The 17,039-nt window shown below is 39.3% G+C and overlaps 1 protein-coding gene across 2 annotated transcripts in view; it reads right to left on the bottom strand.

Moving 5' to 3' along the window:
• Positions 1–17,039, bottom strand: part of LOC146983872 (neurabin-2-like) — an 81,364-nt gene that overhangs the window by 18,096 nt on the left and 46,229 nt on the right. For both annotated transcript variants that reach the window (XM_085785240.1, XM_085785241.1), the window contains exons 7-9: positions 7,481–7,601; positions 6,440–6,544; positions 5,950–6,085 (exon numbers count right to left, since the gene is read on the bottom strand). In XM_085785240.1, coding sequence (XP_085641366.1) covers positions 5,950–6,085; positions 6,440–6,544; positions 7,481–7,601 — 362 coding nt within the window. The remainder of the gene's footprint in view (positions 1–5,949; positions 6,086–6,439; positions 6,545–7,480; positions 7,602–17,039) is intronic.

Raw genomic sequence — 17,039 nt, 5'->3', positions numbered from 1 at the left:
TGTTGACTTCTGATAACTTGCTTCATGTTGAAACTGCTGCTCACAGCCTGAAATTCACAGTCATTCAAGCTTGACTCTTAAGCTTTCTTGGTGTTGACACAGTGTGTTTCCAACAGGTGCAGCTTTGGGCTCGTTAACTTCAGAGTGAGACAGAGTGCAGCTCATCAACAGACAACAGTCTTTGCCTCTAGGCCACAGTGCACACACAGTTGCAGAGTGGCGGTCTACTGACCATGAGGTTGTGGGTTCGATTCCTACCTCGGCCAAACTTTTGTATGGTGATCACTGCTTGCACTACTTGCTAATTCTGCAACAGCGTTCAGCTGCTTTCAGCATTCACACCATTTCCATTCTTGGAAATGCTTTTTCTAGTTAGTGTGAATGCTGGAAGCATTGTTCTTCTGTTCGGCCATTTTCTTTATACTTTTGACACTTAACTAGTCCTTCATACTTTGTGCTATTTCAGCAATTCTCACATCAAAATGTTCAGCCTTTTCGGGACAGGTGTGCTATGTCTTTTCTCTTTTCAACTATTCATACTTTTTGCAATATTCAACTATTTCTGATTTTTTTTTCCCCATAGAGAATGCATTGGAACAGTCTTGAAACTCTTCAAATCTTCTTACTTCTTTCAGCCTTTAAAGCGTCCACATACTTTCAGCTAGAGACTTCATTCAAATTCTGAGCTGTAGACAAACTTCTAATGTATTCATCCTGTATGTACAACTTTTTCATAGCTTGCACCGTTTTTGAGATAAATCCTTTAAAAGCACATGAGGATTTCTGACAAATTTCACACTTTTCAATGAGTGTGTATGGGGTTGGGTCAGAGTGAGTGACATCATCGTTAGAGTGAGAGGGATCGAAAAAACATTCAGGATTTTTTCTGGATAAATTGCCAACACGGCCACAAATTAAATTCTAGACACATGATTTCCTCACCGGTTTGTAGCCACACTTGTCGTGTCTCATCTGATGTGCTCAAAACAGCAGACAGACTTACAGAATTGTCTCAGTGAGCCTAATTGTGCAGCTAGACCCGCTCCAGTGGCTCATCCACTTCAATATAAAAGTAGGAGCTGATTTTTTTTAGAAAAGCAGAAATGCCCCCCTTTTCTACCTTGCGACCCTGAGAAAAGTTTTTGCCCTACAAACATTTAATGCACATCAATGTGCTCAGGAAGGTCTCCTTGCCCCAGTAGTCATGGCCACATTCTGATAAGAGGTACGGTTCTCTTTTTATGGGCTGTTTTCGGAAGCTGCACGGAGCTCAAATCTCTCTGCTCTGCTCTGCTCTGTGTGCAGTTGGTCCAGCTGTAGCGGCCAGCTCATTATCAAAGTCTATAAATAGAACAGTGCAGGTGCAGCCTGGCCGCTCGTTAAGATGTTTTTAAACACAGCCCCACACACACACATGATAAACCAGACTGACAGAGGATGTCCACGCACAAACACAGGCATCACACTCACACAGACAGACACACACAGACACTCACACACAGTCACACATGCACACATACACAAACAAACAAACAAACAAACACACACACAAACACAACACTGTTCCACACAGTAAAATGTAAGCAGTTAGTTGAGTCGCCATGGTAACTTCTGAGGGCAGGCTGCCACGCAGGTCTAATCAATCAGATCATTAGGGAGGGAGGAGTTCTGTGGCGCTTAACAGTTTTACTTTCTGCACATGTACACGCAGACAGAGAGACCGTCAGACTCACACACCCAGACACACACACAGGTTTTCAGCTCACATTCATCAGCCTCTCAATGATTTTATACTTTTGATGTAAACATCTGTTTATTTGTTAGCCATTGAAATTTGTCTTGTTGTAATTTGTTATAGGGGTGGAACCTATGTACAAGCCTCCCTCCTTGCACCATTGAAATTTGTGTGCTAAATAAATAAACTCTCTAAACTCTAAACTCTCCAACAATTTATATTTTTCTCATGAATTTAAGTTCAGACGTTTAGTCTTTCCAACTCTATTAATAGTAGTACAATTACAGGTGGAGCCAGGACATAGGATGGAGCTTTTAACATGTGTCCTATCTATCTATCCATCTATCCATCTATCTATCTATCTATCTATCTATCTATCTATCTATCTATCTATCTATCTATCTTCAAACCCTTTGTCGCTTTTTTCTCTCTTTTTCTTTCTTTCTTTTACTCCTTCATTTGTATTTTACATAACTTGTTTCTATCTTTCCCTCTCTATCCATCCATCCATCTACCTCTTTCTATCTATCATCCCCCTCTCTCTTTTTCTTCTTTCTTTCTTTTACCCCATTTCTTTTTACTTCTTTGTTTCTTTCTTTTGTTCTGTCTTTCTTTCTACTCCTTTTCTCTTTCATTATTTCTACCCCCTTTCTTTCTTTCTTTCTTTCTTTCTTTCTTTCTTTCTTTCTTTCTTTGTTTCTACCGCTCTCTGTATATCTCTCTCTTTCATTTATCCACCCCAATTTCTTTCCTTCTTTCTTACTACCCCTCTGTCTCTTTCATTCATTCTCTATTCTCTTTATCTTCTATTATTCTGTTTTTCTTACCTTTTTCTTTCTCTATCTACCCTTCTCTCTGTGTCTTCTTTCTTTCTGTCCTTTTGTTCTTTCTTTCTTTCTCCATCTACCCTTCCCATTTTCTTTCTTTCCTTCTGTCCTTTTCTTCTTCTTTCTTTCTTTCTTTCTTCAGCTCATTCAGCATTGTTTCAACAATTTCTTCAGCTCATTCAGCATTGCTTTCAGCATTCACACCATTTCCATTCTTGGAAATGTTTTTTCTAGTTTTTTTTTTTTCTTCATCTTCCGGACGATTTTTGATTCACTACTAGTCCTGCAGTTGCAGGACAAATTATATATCAAAATGTGCAGTTTGATCGGGATCGGTATGCTATTACTTTTCTCAACAGTTTACAAACTGTGCAAAATTTTGCATTGAAGTCAATGGAACGGGCGAAAAAAAAAGAGCGAAAAAGACCAATCATTTGAGTTTAACAAATGTCTACTGCTCAGGCATACTTTCACCTAGAGACTCCATTTAAACTTTAAACAGTAGACACAAGTCTTGTGTATTGGCGTATTACTCCACGTTTTGATAGGTCATATAGTTTTTGATCAATCCCTGTTCAATGACCATGATCATTTTTGGAGAAATTATGAGATTATAATGGGTGTGTATTGGACGGAATGTTCGTGTCAGAGTGCGTGACATCATCGGTTAGAGTGGGAGAGATGCCAGAAAAACTCCAGATTTTTTCTCTTTCCAAACTCGGCCCGGCCACAATTTACACTCTACACACATAATTTTTTCAGAATTTGTAAGACAAACTTGTCCTGTCACTCATCATCTGCTCAAAATATCAGAGTGACTTACAGAATTTAAACTCTGAGCCTCTAAGTGCGGCCACATCTGTCTCTGCTCCTCATTGACTCCAATACAAATATTTTCTGAGAGAAGCCGAACGGCCTGATGTTTTAAAACTGCCAGCGTCGCCAAAATATTTACTGTAGAAACACCAAATCGTACCAAAATTTTCAGTAAGTCCTTAGAGCAACGTTGATCTGTGTTTTCTTCTGATAGGAGTTACCGTTTTGTCACGCTAAGCCTAAATGTGAGACCGGTGCAGAGGCAGAAAATGGCTCTTTTTCTCCACGTTTCTGTCTGTCTGAGCCTGCGGGGGCCCCTATCGCCGTGGTAACCTCTTTGATCCTCAGGCCAGAGCTCGTTAACTTCATAAACAATCCACCTGGCGCTCGTTTAAATGTTTATAAACACCGACACAGCTAAATCAGACTGACACAGGATGCAGCTACTAACTAACTATGTGTCAAGTCAGTCACACACACACACACACACACAGACTCTAGAGCCAGCTTCATGTGATTACAGTCACACACACACACACACACAAACACACACACACCTTCATGTGATTAAAACACAGTTAACGTGCAACAGAATTTAAACTTAACCCATGATTTAATCTGGTTTTAAAGTTAAACCTTGTTGGTGTCAAATGCGTCAAATGCCTCTCGTGGGAGCAGCTGATAGAGTCCCCCCCAGCTGAAAGCAGCCCACCCCACCAGCCAGAGGGTCCAGGACCATAGGGACTGCAGTGGAGGAAGGCTGCCTTAACACCCTGCACAATGGCACCCAGTACACAGAAGTTAGACAGGACCAGTCAGCCCATCACCTGGTCCGTTCAACAAATCAGTTTATGCTACTGTGATTTATGTAGCCTAGTTAAATACTACAGTAATCATCATAGTGTATTGGCAGGAAAGACCATTTAAATCTGTATCAAATATCGATTAATGAATTAATCGATAATTTGCATGTTGGTCTTGGTTAAGTACCACCTTGAAAAAAAAAACAATGTTTTGTTGCTTAAGCTATTCAGTCATTCAATGGTATACTAAAATCCATGTGAAAAAAATGCTTCTCACTGTTCTCAGGTCAAATATTTATATGCGATTAAAATGCAATTAATTGCGATTCATTAATTACAAAGCCTCTAATTAATTAGATTAATTGTTTTAATTGAGTCCTGGCCCTATTACACAAGATACACACACACACACACACACACACACACACACACACACACACACACACACACACACACACACACACACACACACACACACACACACACACACACACACACACACACACACACACACACACACACACACACACACACACACACACACACACACACACACACACACACAGTTAACCTAATGTGATTACAGCTCCTCCATATCAGTGCTTATAGAAAGATGATCATGTGTCTGTCTGATCAGCTCTGTCTTGACCTTAAGATCGTGGGTTTGATTCCCATGTTGACAGAGATGGCAAAATCGGCAGTAGCCGTGGCCCATTCAAAATTTCCCGAGAGGAAATTTTCTAGTTATTATTATTATTATAATGTTGACCATTAGCCTACTGAATCCCTCTCTGACAATCCCCAAGAGCCCTTTAAATAAATATTCTACATACAAGGTGCACCATGAATTATTATTAATATATTTTACAAGTCAAGAATTTGATTGGGTTCTTGAAATTGATTTATTAGAAATTCTGATGTTTTCATAATGAGCTCTTTGGAAATGTTCAGGAAGGCTGGAGTGGAGCAAGTGTTTTTACAAATAGTCTACTGAGGTCACAAGAAACAAAGTCCCCAAATCCAACATGGATAGTAGCCTATATGTAATATATAGCCTATATGCCTATATGTACTATAAATTGTTTTCTTGTCTGTCCGTCCTGGGTGAGGGATCCCTCCTCTGTTGCTCACCCTGAGGTTTCTCCGGTTTTTCCCTGTTAAAAGGGTTTTCCATGGAGTTTTTCCTCAGTGGATGTGAGGGTCTAAGGGCAGAGGATGTTGTTGTGATGCCATGTAAAGCCCTTTGAGACAAACTGTTTGTAAAAAACGGGCTATACAAATAAAATTGCCTTGCCTTGCCTTGCCTATATGTGAGGTTGGTGGCTGCTTTGATGCTGGTTATAACCTCCAATACACAGGCCATCCTCACTTACTTTACAGCAGCCAGCTGTTTGTTCCCCTCTCTGACCACAAGATGGAGAAGTTGGACCGAGTTTGAAACCACAGGCCACGTGGTGGCACACAGACGACATTTTGTCACACAAACACACACGCAGAAACACACACACACACACACACACACACACACACACACACACACACACACACACACGTACACACAACGCAATATCCATCTGTCCAGCTCATTCTTTCCTCTCTGTCAGTCATCCTGCTTTTGATTTCCTGCAGCTGATCAGATCCATAATGAAACGCAGCAACGTCGGCCGAGGATGTTGTGAGCACACACCAGAGCATCTGAACTGTCATGTTTTATTCAATCTTGTGTGTGTTTGTGCGTAGCCTATGTTGTGTTGGACTTAGCACGTACCTCCTCATCCTCATCCATGTACTGCTTGTATCTCTGCTCCATCATCTCTCTCTGCCATCGCTCCTGTTCCAGGGTCTGCTGGATCAGCTGAGCCACCTCGCTCTGCTCCCCCGGCTTCTCCCGGCCAATCACAAACCTGGAAAACAGTCAACATGCATCAATTAAAAAACCTGAGAAAATTCAAAATCAATCAAGTTAAGAAACCGATAACACACAGCTATGCAAACCTGAAAACATTTCACACAAACACTAGAGCATTCAAAATTTAACAAACACAAACCAGCAAACTGCACACCTGAGAACGAAAAATGCACAAAACACAAACCTGAAAATGTCAGCACACACCAAAGAAAAACCTGAAAAATATGTCACTTTATCACAAATCTGCAAAAATATATAACCTTCTAAATCTCCAAATATGTAAATGCACATTTGTTTGCGTAAGTTGAGCAAATCAAAAAACACACTATCGAGTGTGTGTCTGACAGACCTGACGGTGCCGGTGGTGTTGCGTAGGACAGAGGCAGCAAAGCTCTGGGTGACACCGACCAGGCTGGTCCCATCCACCTCCACTATCAGATCATTCACCATGATCCTTCACACACACACGCACACACACACACACACACACACACACAACGACAAACAGAGGAATGTTTGACCAAGGCAGAAGTGAAGCATTAAAAACACATTGTTTTCTTATTTATAACATACATGGAGACAAATATCTATCACTTTGACTCAGAATTTTAACGGGCAATAAATCAACATTGGGGAAGTTTGCAAATTTGCTAACTGCAAAAATGTGACTTTCATCACTCAGATTTTCCTGTTTATTGTAAATAAAGATTAATGTAGTCATGACAGAGGACATTAAAGGGATAGTAGCATTTTTAAAAAGTTTTTAAAGCGTTTTTCCTGCACTTTGAGGGGCTGGAAAAATCATATTATAGCGAACAATGGAACTGTGTTTTTTTTTTTCAGGTAAAACCTCTTTTAGGCTGCGAAAATAGGCCGTTACTTTGGGTCTGTTCACAACACTGTATGTTGTAAATCTCTGGGGTGGGCTATGGTCTGGCGTTGCTAACGGGAAGAGTGCAGAGAGTCTTCTACTGCAATTAAAGGACTTAGGAGCTATTTGTAGATCATACAACCCCACTTAAAAAAATGCTACTATCCCTTTAACTGTTCATGCACGACCACGTTAGCTTCATATTTACATCCTGGAGGTTGTTGGTTGGACTTCTGACATATCCAACTGTCTGCTAACAAAAACAACCCATGCCCTTGACTGCATCCGTCTCTCACATGGCCATCGTCTCGTCGACGACCTACGAGACAAGACTGGTCCTTCGGGAGCATCACCTCCAGCTAACCTGACTGAACATGTCTCAAATTCAGCTTTGCACATAACACATAACAGTCGTCTCCTCTCTCACTACCACAAAGACAAAGCAGAAGCAAACAAGCATAGGAATGCACTAGAACAGAGCGGCTGTGTGAAGCGTGTGTAGAGAACAGTAGACCCTACCTTCCGTCTCTCTGCGCGGCTCCACCTTCAGTTACCGTCTTAACAAAAATCCCCAGTTTCTCCAGACCCATATCAGCTCCTGCACCCATGCCTATGATACTGATACCCAGACCATCGCTGTCTGAGAGACACACACACACACACACACACACAGAAATACCACATTAATATTTCAATTTCAAATTCAGATATAAATATTGTTTATCTTGAATTGTATGAAAAATGAAAAATCCATTTATGTTATTCAGTTGACTTGAAAGGCTGAATTTTCAATAAAGCTTGGTGAATGTGCAGGTCACAACTTGTCCACCAGAGCGTTTTGGAGTTGTTGGATTGTGTATTTGATGAGTTTGATGAGGGAAACCAAGATTTCCCATGAGCCTCCGTAGCGTAGCTCTGAGCAGCTCACGGCTCTGCTCCACCGTTCTAAAAATAGCTTGCACCGACAATTATAAATATTGTTTATCTTGAATTGTATGAAGAATGAAAAATCCATTTATGTTATTCAGTCGACTTGAAAGGCTGAATTTTCAATAAAAACTGGAAAATTTAATTGTCCCAAAATTTTGGACCATTATTGTACATTCATATTCAAATAAGAATCATATTATTATGTGGTAATAATATTATTCTTATTTATAATAATATTCACTGTGTAGGCTTTCTATTGGTCTGTGGTAGGTTGATGGGACTGTGCTGCAACAGTGAAACTTATTAGGGCCACGGGCAATCGCACCGGGCACTACTGTTATTGTGTGGATTTTTTCCTAGTTAGTGTGAATGCTGGAAGCATTCACACTATTGTTATTCGGTTCGGCCATTTTCTGCCTTTCTTTGTCATGTAACTAGTCCTTCATACTTTGTGCTATTTCAACAATTCAAATATCAAAATGTTCAGCCTTTTCGGGACAGGTGTGCTATGTCTTTTCTCTTTTCAACTATTCATACTTTTTGCAATATTCAACTATTTCTGATTTTTTTTTCCCCATAGAGAATGCATTGGAACAGTCTTGAAACTCTTCAAATCTTCTTACTTCTTTCAGCCTTTAAAGCGTCCACATACTTTCAGCTAGAGACTTCATTCAAATTCTGAGCTGTAGACAAACTTCTAATGTATTCATCCTGTATTTACAACTTTTTCATAGCTTGCACCGTTTTTGAGATAAATCCTTTAAAAGCACATGAGGATTTCTGACAAATTTCACACTTTTCAATGAGTGTGTATGGGGTTGGGTCAGAGTGAGTGACATCATCGTTAGAGTGAGAGGGATCGAAAAAACATTCAGGATTTTTTCTGGATAAATTGCCAGCACGGCCACAAATTAAACTCTAGACACATGATTTCCTCACCGGTTTGTAGCCACACTTGTTGTGTCTCATTTAATGTGCTCAAAACAGCAGACAGACTTACAGAATTGTCTCAGTGAGCCTAATTGTGCAGCTAGACCCGCTCCAGTGGCTCATCCACTTCAATATAAAAGTAGGAGCTGATTTTTTTAGAAAAGCAGAAATGCCCCCCTTTTCTACCTTGCGACCCTGAGAAAAGTTTTTGCCCTACAAACATTTAATGCACATCAATGTGCTCAGGAAGGTCTGCTTGCCCAGATGGTCAGGAGGACCACATTCTAATAAGAGGTACGGTTCTCTTTTTCTGGGCTGTTTTGGGAAGCTGCTCAGAGCACAAATCTCTCTGCTCTGCTCTGCTCTGTGTGCAGTTGGTCCAGCTGTTGGGGCCAACTCGTTATCAAAGTCTATAAATAGAACAGGTCAGGTGCAGCCTGGCCGCTCGTTAAGATGTTTTTAAACACAGCCCCACACACACACATGATAAACCAGACTGACAGAGGATGTCCACGCACAAACACAGGCATCACACTCACACAGACAGACACACACAGACGCTCACACACAGTCACACACACACACACATACACAAACAGACAAACACACAAACACAACACTGTTCCACACAGTAAAATATAAGCATGGTAGTCGTCATGGCAACTTCTGAGGGCAGGCTGCCAATCAATCAGATCATTAGGGAGAGAGGAGTTTTGTGGCGCTTAACAGTTTTACTTTCTGCACATGTACACGCAGACAGAGAGACCGTCAGACTCACACACACACACACACACACACACAGGTTTTCAGCTCAAATTCATCAGGCTCTCAATTATTTTATACTTTTGATGTAAACATCTCCAACAATTTATATTTTTCTCATGAATTTAAGTTCAGACGTTTAGTCTTTCCAATTCTATTAATAGTAGTACAATTACAGGTGGAGCCTAGGACATAGGATGCAGCTTTTAACATGTGTCCTATCTATCTATCTATCTATCTATCTATCTATCTATCTATCTATCTATCTATCTATCTATCTATCTATCTATACCCCTCCCTATTTTTTAACCCCTCTGTCTCCTTTTTTTCTTTCTTTCTTTCTTTCTTTCTTTCTTTCTTTCTTCTACTCCTTCATTTGTATTTTACGTAACTTTTTATATCCTTCCCTCTCTATCCATCCATCCATCCATCCATCCATCCATCCATCCATCCATCCATCCATCCACCTCTTTCTATCTATCATCCCCCTCTCTCTTTTTCTTCTTTTTTTCTTTCTTTCTTTCTTTCTTTCTTTCTTTCTTTCTTTCTTTCTTTCTTTCTTTCTTTCTTTCACTCCATTTCTGTCTTTTTACTTCTTTGTTTGTTTGATTGTTTCTTTCTTTCTTTCTATTCCTTTTCTCTTCCTTTGTTTTTACTCCATTTCTTTCTTTCTTTCTTTCTTTCTTTCTTTCACTCCATTTCTGTCTTTTTACTTCTTTGTTTGTTTGATTCTTTCTTTCTTTCTACTCCTTTTCTCTTCCTTTGTTTTTACTCCATTTCTTTCTTTCTTTCTTTCTTTCTTTCTTTCTTTCTTTCTTTCTTTCTTTCTTTCTTTCTTTCACTCCATTTCTGTCTTTTTACTTCTTTGTTTGTTTGATTGTTTCTTTCTTTCTATTCCTTTTCTCTTCCTTTGTTTTTACTCCATTTCTTTCTTTCTTTCTTTCTTTCTTTCTTTCTTTCTTTCTTTCTTTCTTTCTTTCTTTCTTTCACTCCATTTCTGTCTTTTTACTTCTTTGTTTGATTCTTTCTTTCTTTCTTTCTTTCTTTCTTCTCCTTTTCTCTTCCTTTGTTTTTACTCCATTTCTTTCTTTCTTTCTTTCACTCCATTTCTGTCTTTTTACTTCTTTGTTTGTTTGATTCTTTCTTTCTTTCTTTCTTTCTTTCTTTCTTTCTTTCTGTCCTTTTCTTTTTTCTCTCTTGTTTCAATCTTTCTTTCTTTCTTTCTTTCAACAATTTCTTCAGCTCATTCAGCATTGCTTCCAGCATTCACACCATTTCCATTCTTGGAAATGTTTTTTCTAGTTAGTGTGAATGCTGGAAGCATTCACACTATTGTTATTCAAATCTTTATTCTCTTTTATTAGTGTGACTGCTGAAGCAGTCACACTATTGTTCTTCTGTTTGGCCATTTTCTTCCGCCTTTTTACGGTCTTCTTCTAGTCCTTCATACTTTGTGCTATTTCAACAATTCATATATCAAAACGTGCAGCTTCTTTTGAACTTTATCTGCATTACTTTTCTCTTTTTAACTATTTATACTTTTTCAAATATTTAACTTTTTCTGATTTTTTTCAGCTTTATAATGTGTGTGTATTGCGTCTAACGAGCAGAGCTAGAGTGTAGAGAGGCAAAAAAACATTCTAGAGTTTTTCTGGCTAAACTGTCAGCACGGCCACAAATTAAACTCTAGACAAATTATTTTCTCCAGTTTTGTAGCCACACTTGTCTTCTGGCTAAAATTCTGGTCAAAAATGCAGAGAGACTTAGATAATAATTTTAAATATTTTTTAAATGCAGCCAGGGAGCTCTCTGCTCTCATTCAGCTCAATGCATTTTTTTCACATCAGCAGGAGAAGGAGCTCAACTTTGTAACTTGCTGTTAAGTGCTTTTTAATTCATTTTAATTCACCAAAAAATAGTCACAGGTCACAAAAAAGTCCTCTTCTTACTTGGTGTGGCTAATTTATACTAATTTCTTTTTGTTTTAAGCATCATTGAAAAATCTCACATTCATCAAAGTCTCAACCTCTCTTCTTGACAACTCCACTGTAGTGTAGGGGTTAGGGTAACTGCTTGCCAATCCTAAGGTCACTGGTTCGAATCCAAGAGAAAAATTCTTGTTATGTTATGTTGAATTCTGCTCTCCTCCCCCGCCTTCAATTGGTTACAGGTGTTTGTTATCTCCTTGATTACTCGTACCAGTTTGCAGCACATCATCACATTACAATGAATGACAACAGTCTTGAAAGCAGTGTGCTCTCTGTAGCCGAGTGGCAGAGTAAAGGCTTAGTGATCATATGGTCACGGGTTCGATTCCTGCCTCAGTCATTTCACATCATTGCTTGACTTTTGATTCCAATTATTCAGCTGTCATTGGACAGTCTTTGATTCCTCATAGTATAAAGCTCATTGTAACTCAGGTTCTCTGTGGCCATATGGTTAGTGTGTTAGGTGTTGTGCTATTTCAACAATTCATATATCAAAACGTGCAGCTTTTTTTGAACTTTATCGGCGTTACTTTTCTCTTTTTAACTATTTATACTTTTTAAAATATTAAACTTTTTCTGCAAATTAAACTCTAGACAAATTATTTTCTCCAGTTTTGTAGCCACACTTGTCTTCTGGCTAAAATTCTGGTCAAAAATGCAAAGAGACTTAGATAATAATTTTAAATATTTTTTAAATGCAGCCAGGGAGCTCTCTGCACATCATCACATTACAATGGCAACATGCTTATGTCTGTGCTCTCTGTGGTGAAGTGGCAGAGTAAAGGTTTAGTGATCATGAGGTTGTGGGTTCGATTACTGGTTCAAATCTTGCCTCATCAACAATTATAGTGAATTATTTTCCCAGTCGTCCTCTGTTGACTTCTGATAACTTGCTTCATGTTGAAACTGCTGCTCTCAGCCTGAAATTCACAGAAATTTTCATTCTAAGTCTTACTTGGTGTGGCTAATTTCTGTAGCCTGGCTCTCGTCAGACCCTTGTAGTTCCGCAAAGCTACGCCAGAGGCGCTACGCTCAGCTCCGCACAAGGGTCTGGACTCGAGGCCAATGCAAACTTCTTCCCCGGAGCAAAAAATAATGAACCAATCAGGATCGCCGGGCGGGACTTTCTGAGGTGTGACGTAGCGCTGAAGCGACTGTTTGAGTCAAACAACAATGGCGGCTCGCAGTGAGTGGCTGAAGTAGCACGTCAACAAGATAACGGACAAGTGGTTTATCCAATCACATACAAGATTTTTTTTACAAGGCCCCGCCTTCTGAAATGAATCGCCTATGGAGCAGTCCCAGACCCTTGTGCGGAGCTGAGCGTAGCTACAAGGGTCTGACGAGAGCCAGGCTATAATTTCTGCACTTTCCTTACCTTTTTTTTTTAAGCAGGAGCCAGTGATCCTCTTATTAAAGGTTTTCTTTGCCACTCACATACTGTCTCTGCCTGTAGCCTAGTGGTTAGCTTGCTGAGCTGGAGACCTGAAGGTTACTGGTTCAAATCTTGCCTCAATAACAATTATTCACAGAAATTTTCATTCTAAGTCATTCAAGCTTGACTCTCAAGCTTTCTTGATGTCAGAGTGAGACAGAGTGCAGCTCATCAACAGACAACAGTCTCTGCAACTGTGTGTGCACTGTGGCCTAGAGGCAGAGTGGAAGTTTATTGACCATGAGGTTGTGGGTTCGAGTCCGACCTTGGTCAAACTTTTGTATGGTGATCACTGCTTGCACTATTTGCTAATTCTGCAACAGCGTTCAGCTGCTGTCAGCAGTCACACCATTTCCATTCTTGGAAATGCCTTTTCTAGTTTTTATTAGTGTGACTGCTGAAGCAGTCACACTATTGTTCTTCTGTTTGGCCATTTTCTTCCGCCTTTTTACGGTCTTCTTCTAGTCCTTCATACTTTGTGCTATTTCAACAATTCATATATCAAAACGTGCAGCTTTTTTTGAACTTTATCGGCATTACTTTTCTCTTTTTAACTATTTATACTTTTTAAAATATTTAACTTTTTCACAAAAAATCTCACATTCATCAAAGTCTCAACCTCTCTTCTTGACAACTCCACTGTAGTGTAGGGGTTATGGTAACTGCTTGCCAACCCTAAGGTCACTGGTTCGAATCCAAGGGAAGAACTCTTGTTATGTTATGTTGAATTCTGCTCTCCTCCCCCGCCTTCAATTGGTTACAGGTGTTTGTTATCTCCTTGATTACTCGTACCAGTTTGCAGCACATCATCACATTACAATGAATGACAACAGTTTTGAAAGCAGTGTGCTCTCTGTAGCCGAGTGGCAGAGTAAAGGTTTAGTGATCATATGGTCATGGGTTCGATTCCTGCCTCAGTCTTTTCACTTCATTGCTTGACTTTTGATTCCAATTATTCAGCTGTCATTGGACAGTCTTTGATTCCTCATAGTATAAAGCTCATTGTAACTCAGGTTCTCTGTGGCCATATGGTTAGTGCTCAGCCTGAAATTCACAGACATTTTCATTCTAAGTCATTCAAGCTTGACTCTCAAGCTTTCTTGATGTTGACAGTGTGCAGATCATTAACAGACAACAGTCTCTGCAACTGTGTGTGCACCGTGGCCTAGAGGCAGAGTGGAAGTCTAATGACCATGAGGTTGTGGGTTTGAGTCCGACCTTGGTCAAACATTTGTATGGTGATCACTGCTTGCACTATTTGCTAATTCTGCAACAGCGTTCAGTTGCTATCAGCAGTCACACCATTTCCATTCTTGGAAATGCTTTTTCTAGTTCTTACTACTTTCCGCCTTTCTACGGTTTTAAACTAGTCCTTCATACTTTGTGCGATTTCAACAATTCATATATCAAAACGTGCAGCTTTTTTTGAACTTTATCGGCATTACTTTTCTCTTTTTAACTATTTATACTTTTTAAAATATTTAACTTTTTCTGCAATTTTTTTCCCATAGGAATGCATTGAAAACATCTTCAAACTTTTAAAATCTTCTTACTACTTTGAACCTCTAAAACTTCAGCATACTTTCTCCCACAGACTCCATTTCACTTTTAAACTGTAGACAAACTTTTAATCTATTCACATATTACTCAGCTTATTGATATCTTCAACAGTTTTTAGGTATTTGGCTGTTTTAAAATCATTAAAATTTTCGACAAAATCCAGCTTTATAATGGTTGTGTATTGCGCTTAACGAGCAGGGCTTAGAGTGAGTGACATCATCGTTAGAGTGAGAGGGATCGAAAAAACATTCAGGATTTTTTCTGGATAAATTGCCAGCACGGCCACAAATTAAACTCTAGACACATGATTTCCTCACCGGTTTGTAGCCACACTTGTCGTGTCTCATCTGATGTGCTCAAAACAGCAGACAGACTTACAGAATTGTCTCTATGAGCCTAATTGTGCAGCTAGACCCGCTCCAGTGGCTCATCCACTTCAATATAAAAGTAGGAGCAGATTTTTTTAGAAAAACAGAAATGCCCCCCTTTTCTACCTTGCGACGGCAAGAAAAGTTTTTGCCCTACAAACATTTAATGCACATTGGCTCGCTCAGGAAGGTCTCCTTGCCCCAGTAGTCAGACCACATTCTGATAAGAGTTACGGTTCTCTTTTACTGGGCTGTTTTGGGAAGCTGCACAGAGCTCAAATCTCTCTGCTCTGCTCTGCTCTGTGTGCAGTGGCCAGCTGTTGGGGCCAGCTCGTTATCAAAGTCTAACAGTGCAGCTGCAGCCTGGCCGCTCGTTAAGATGTTTTTAAACACAGCCCCACACACACACATGATAAACCAGACTGACAGAGGATGTCCACGCACAAACACAGGCATCACACTCACACAGACAGACACACACAGACGCTCACACACAGTCACACATGCACACATACACAAACAGACAAACACACAAACACAACACTGTTCCACACAGTAAAACGTAAGCATGGTAGTCGCCATGGTAACTTCTGAGGGCAGGCTGCCACACAGGTGTAATCAATCAGATCATTAGGGAGAGAGGAGTTCTGTGGCGCTTATCAACAGTTTTACTTTCTGCACATGTACACACAGACAGAGAGACCGCCAGACTCACACACCCAGACACACACACACACACACAGGTTTTCAGCTCAAATTCATCAGGCTCTCAATTATTTTATACTTTTGATGTAAACATCTCCAACAATTTATATTTTTCTCATGAATTTAAGTTCAGACGTTTAGTCTTTCCAACTCTATTAATAGTAGTACAATTACAGGTGGAGCCTAGGACATAGGATGCAGCTTTTAACATGTGTCCTATCTATCTATCTATCTATCTATCTATCTATCTATCTATCTATCTATCTATCTATCTATCTATCTATCTATCTATCTATCTATCTATCTACCCCTCTGTCTCCTTCTTTCTTTCTTCTACTCCTTCATTTGTATTTTACGTAACTTTTTCTATCCTTCCCTCTCTATCCATCCATCCATCCATCTACCTCTTTCTATCTATCATCCCCCTCTCTCTTTTTCTTCTTTCTTTCTTTCTTTCACTCCATTTCTGTCTTTTTACTTTGTTTGTTTGATTGTTTCTTTCTTTCTTTCTATTCCTTTTCTCTTCCTTTGTTTTTACTCCATTTCTTTCTTTCTTTCTTTCTTTCACTCCATTTCTGTCTTTTTACCTCTTTGTTTGTTTGATTGTTTCTTTCTTTCTTTCTTTCTTTCTACTCCTTTTCTCTTCCTTTGTTTTTACTCTATTTCTTTCTTTTTTCTTTCTTTCACTCCATTTCTGTCTTTTTACCTCTTTGTTTGTTTGATTGTTTCTTTCTTTCTTTCTACTCCTTTTCTCTTCCTTTGTTTTTACTCCATTTCTTTCTTTCTTTCTTTTTTCTTTCTTTCTTTCTTTCACTCCATTTCTGTCTTTTTACTTCTTTGTTTGTTTGATTCTTTCTTTCTTTCTTTCTGTCCTTTTCTTTTTTCTCTCTTGTTTCAATCTTTCTTTCTTTCTTTCTTTCAACAATTTCTTCAGCTCATTCAGCATTGCTGGAAGCATTCACACCATTTCCATTCTTGGAAATGTTTTTTCTAGTTATTTTTCCACTTCCGGCCAACTTTCGGTTCGAGTTGCAGGCCAAATTATATATCAAAACGTGTGTCCTGATCGGGATCAGTGTGCTATTACTTTTCTCAACAGTGTACGAATTTTTCGCGACATAGTCGCGAAAAACTGCGCAAAAATTTTGCATGTAAGTCAATGGGACGGGCGGAAAAAAAAAGAGCGAAAAAGACCAATCATTGGAGTTTAACAAACGTCTACTGCTCAGGCATACTTTCACCTAGAGACTCCATTTAAACTTTAAACAGTAGACACAAGTCTTGTGTATTGTCGTATTACTCCACGTTTTGATAGGTCATATAGTTTTTGATCAATCCCTGATCAATGACCATGATCATTTTTGGAGAAATTATGAGTTTATAATGGGTGTGTATTGCAT

This window comes from Trachurus japonicus, chromosome 8 (assembly GCF_045865225.1).
Source record: "Trachurus japonicus isolate A0001 chromosome 8, Traja_1.0".
Lineage (NCBI taxonomy): Eukaryota > Metazoa > Chordata > Actinopteri > Carangiformes > Carangidae > Trachurus > Trachurus japonicus.
This window is presented reverse-complemented; position numbering and strand designations above follow the sequence as displayed.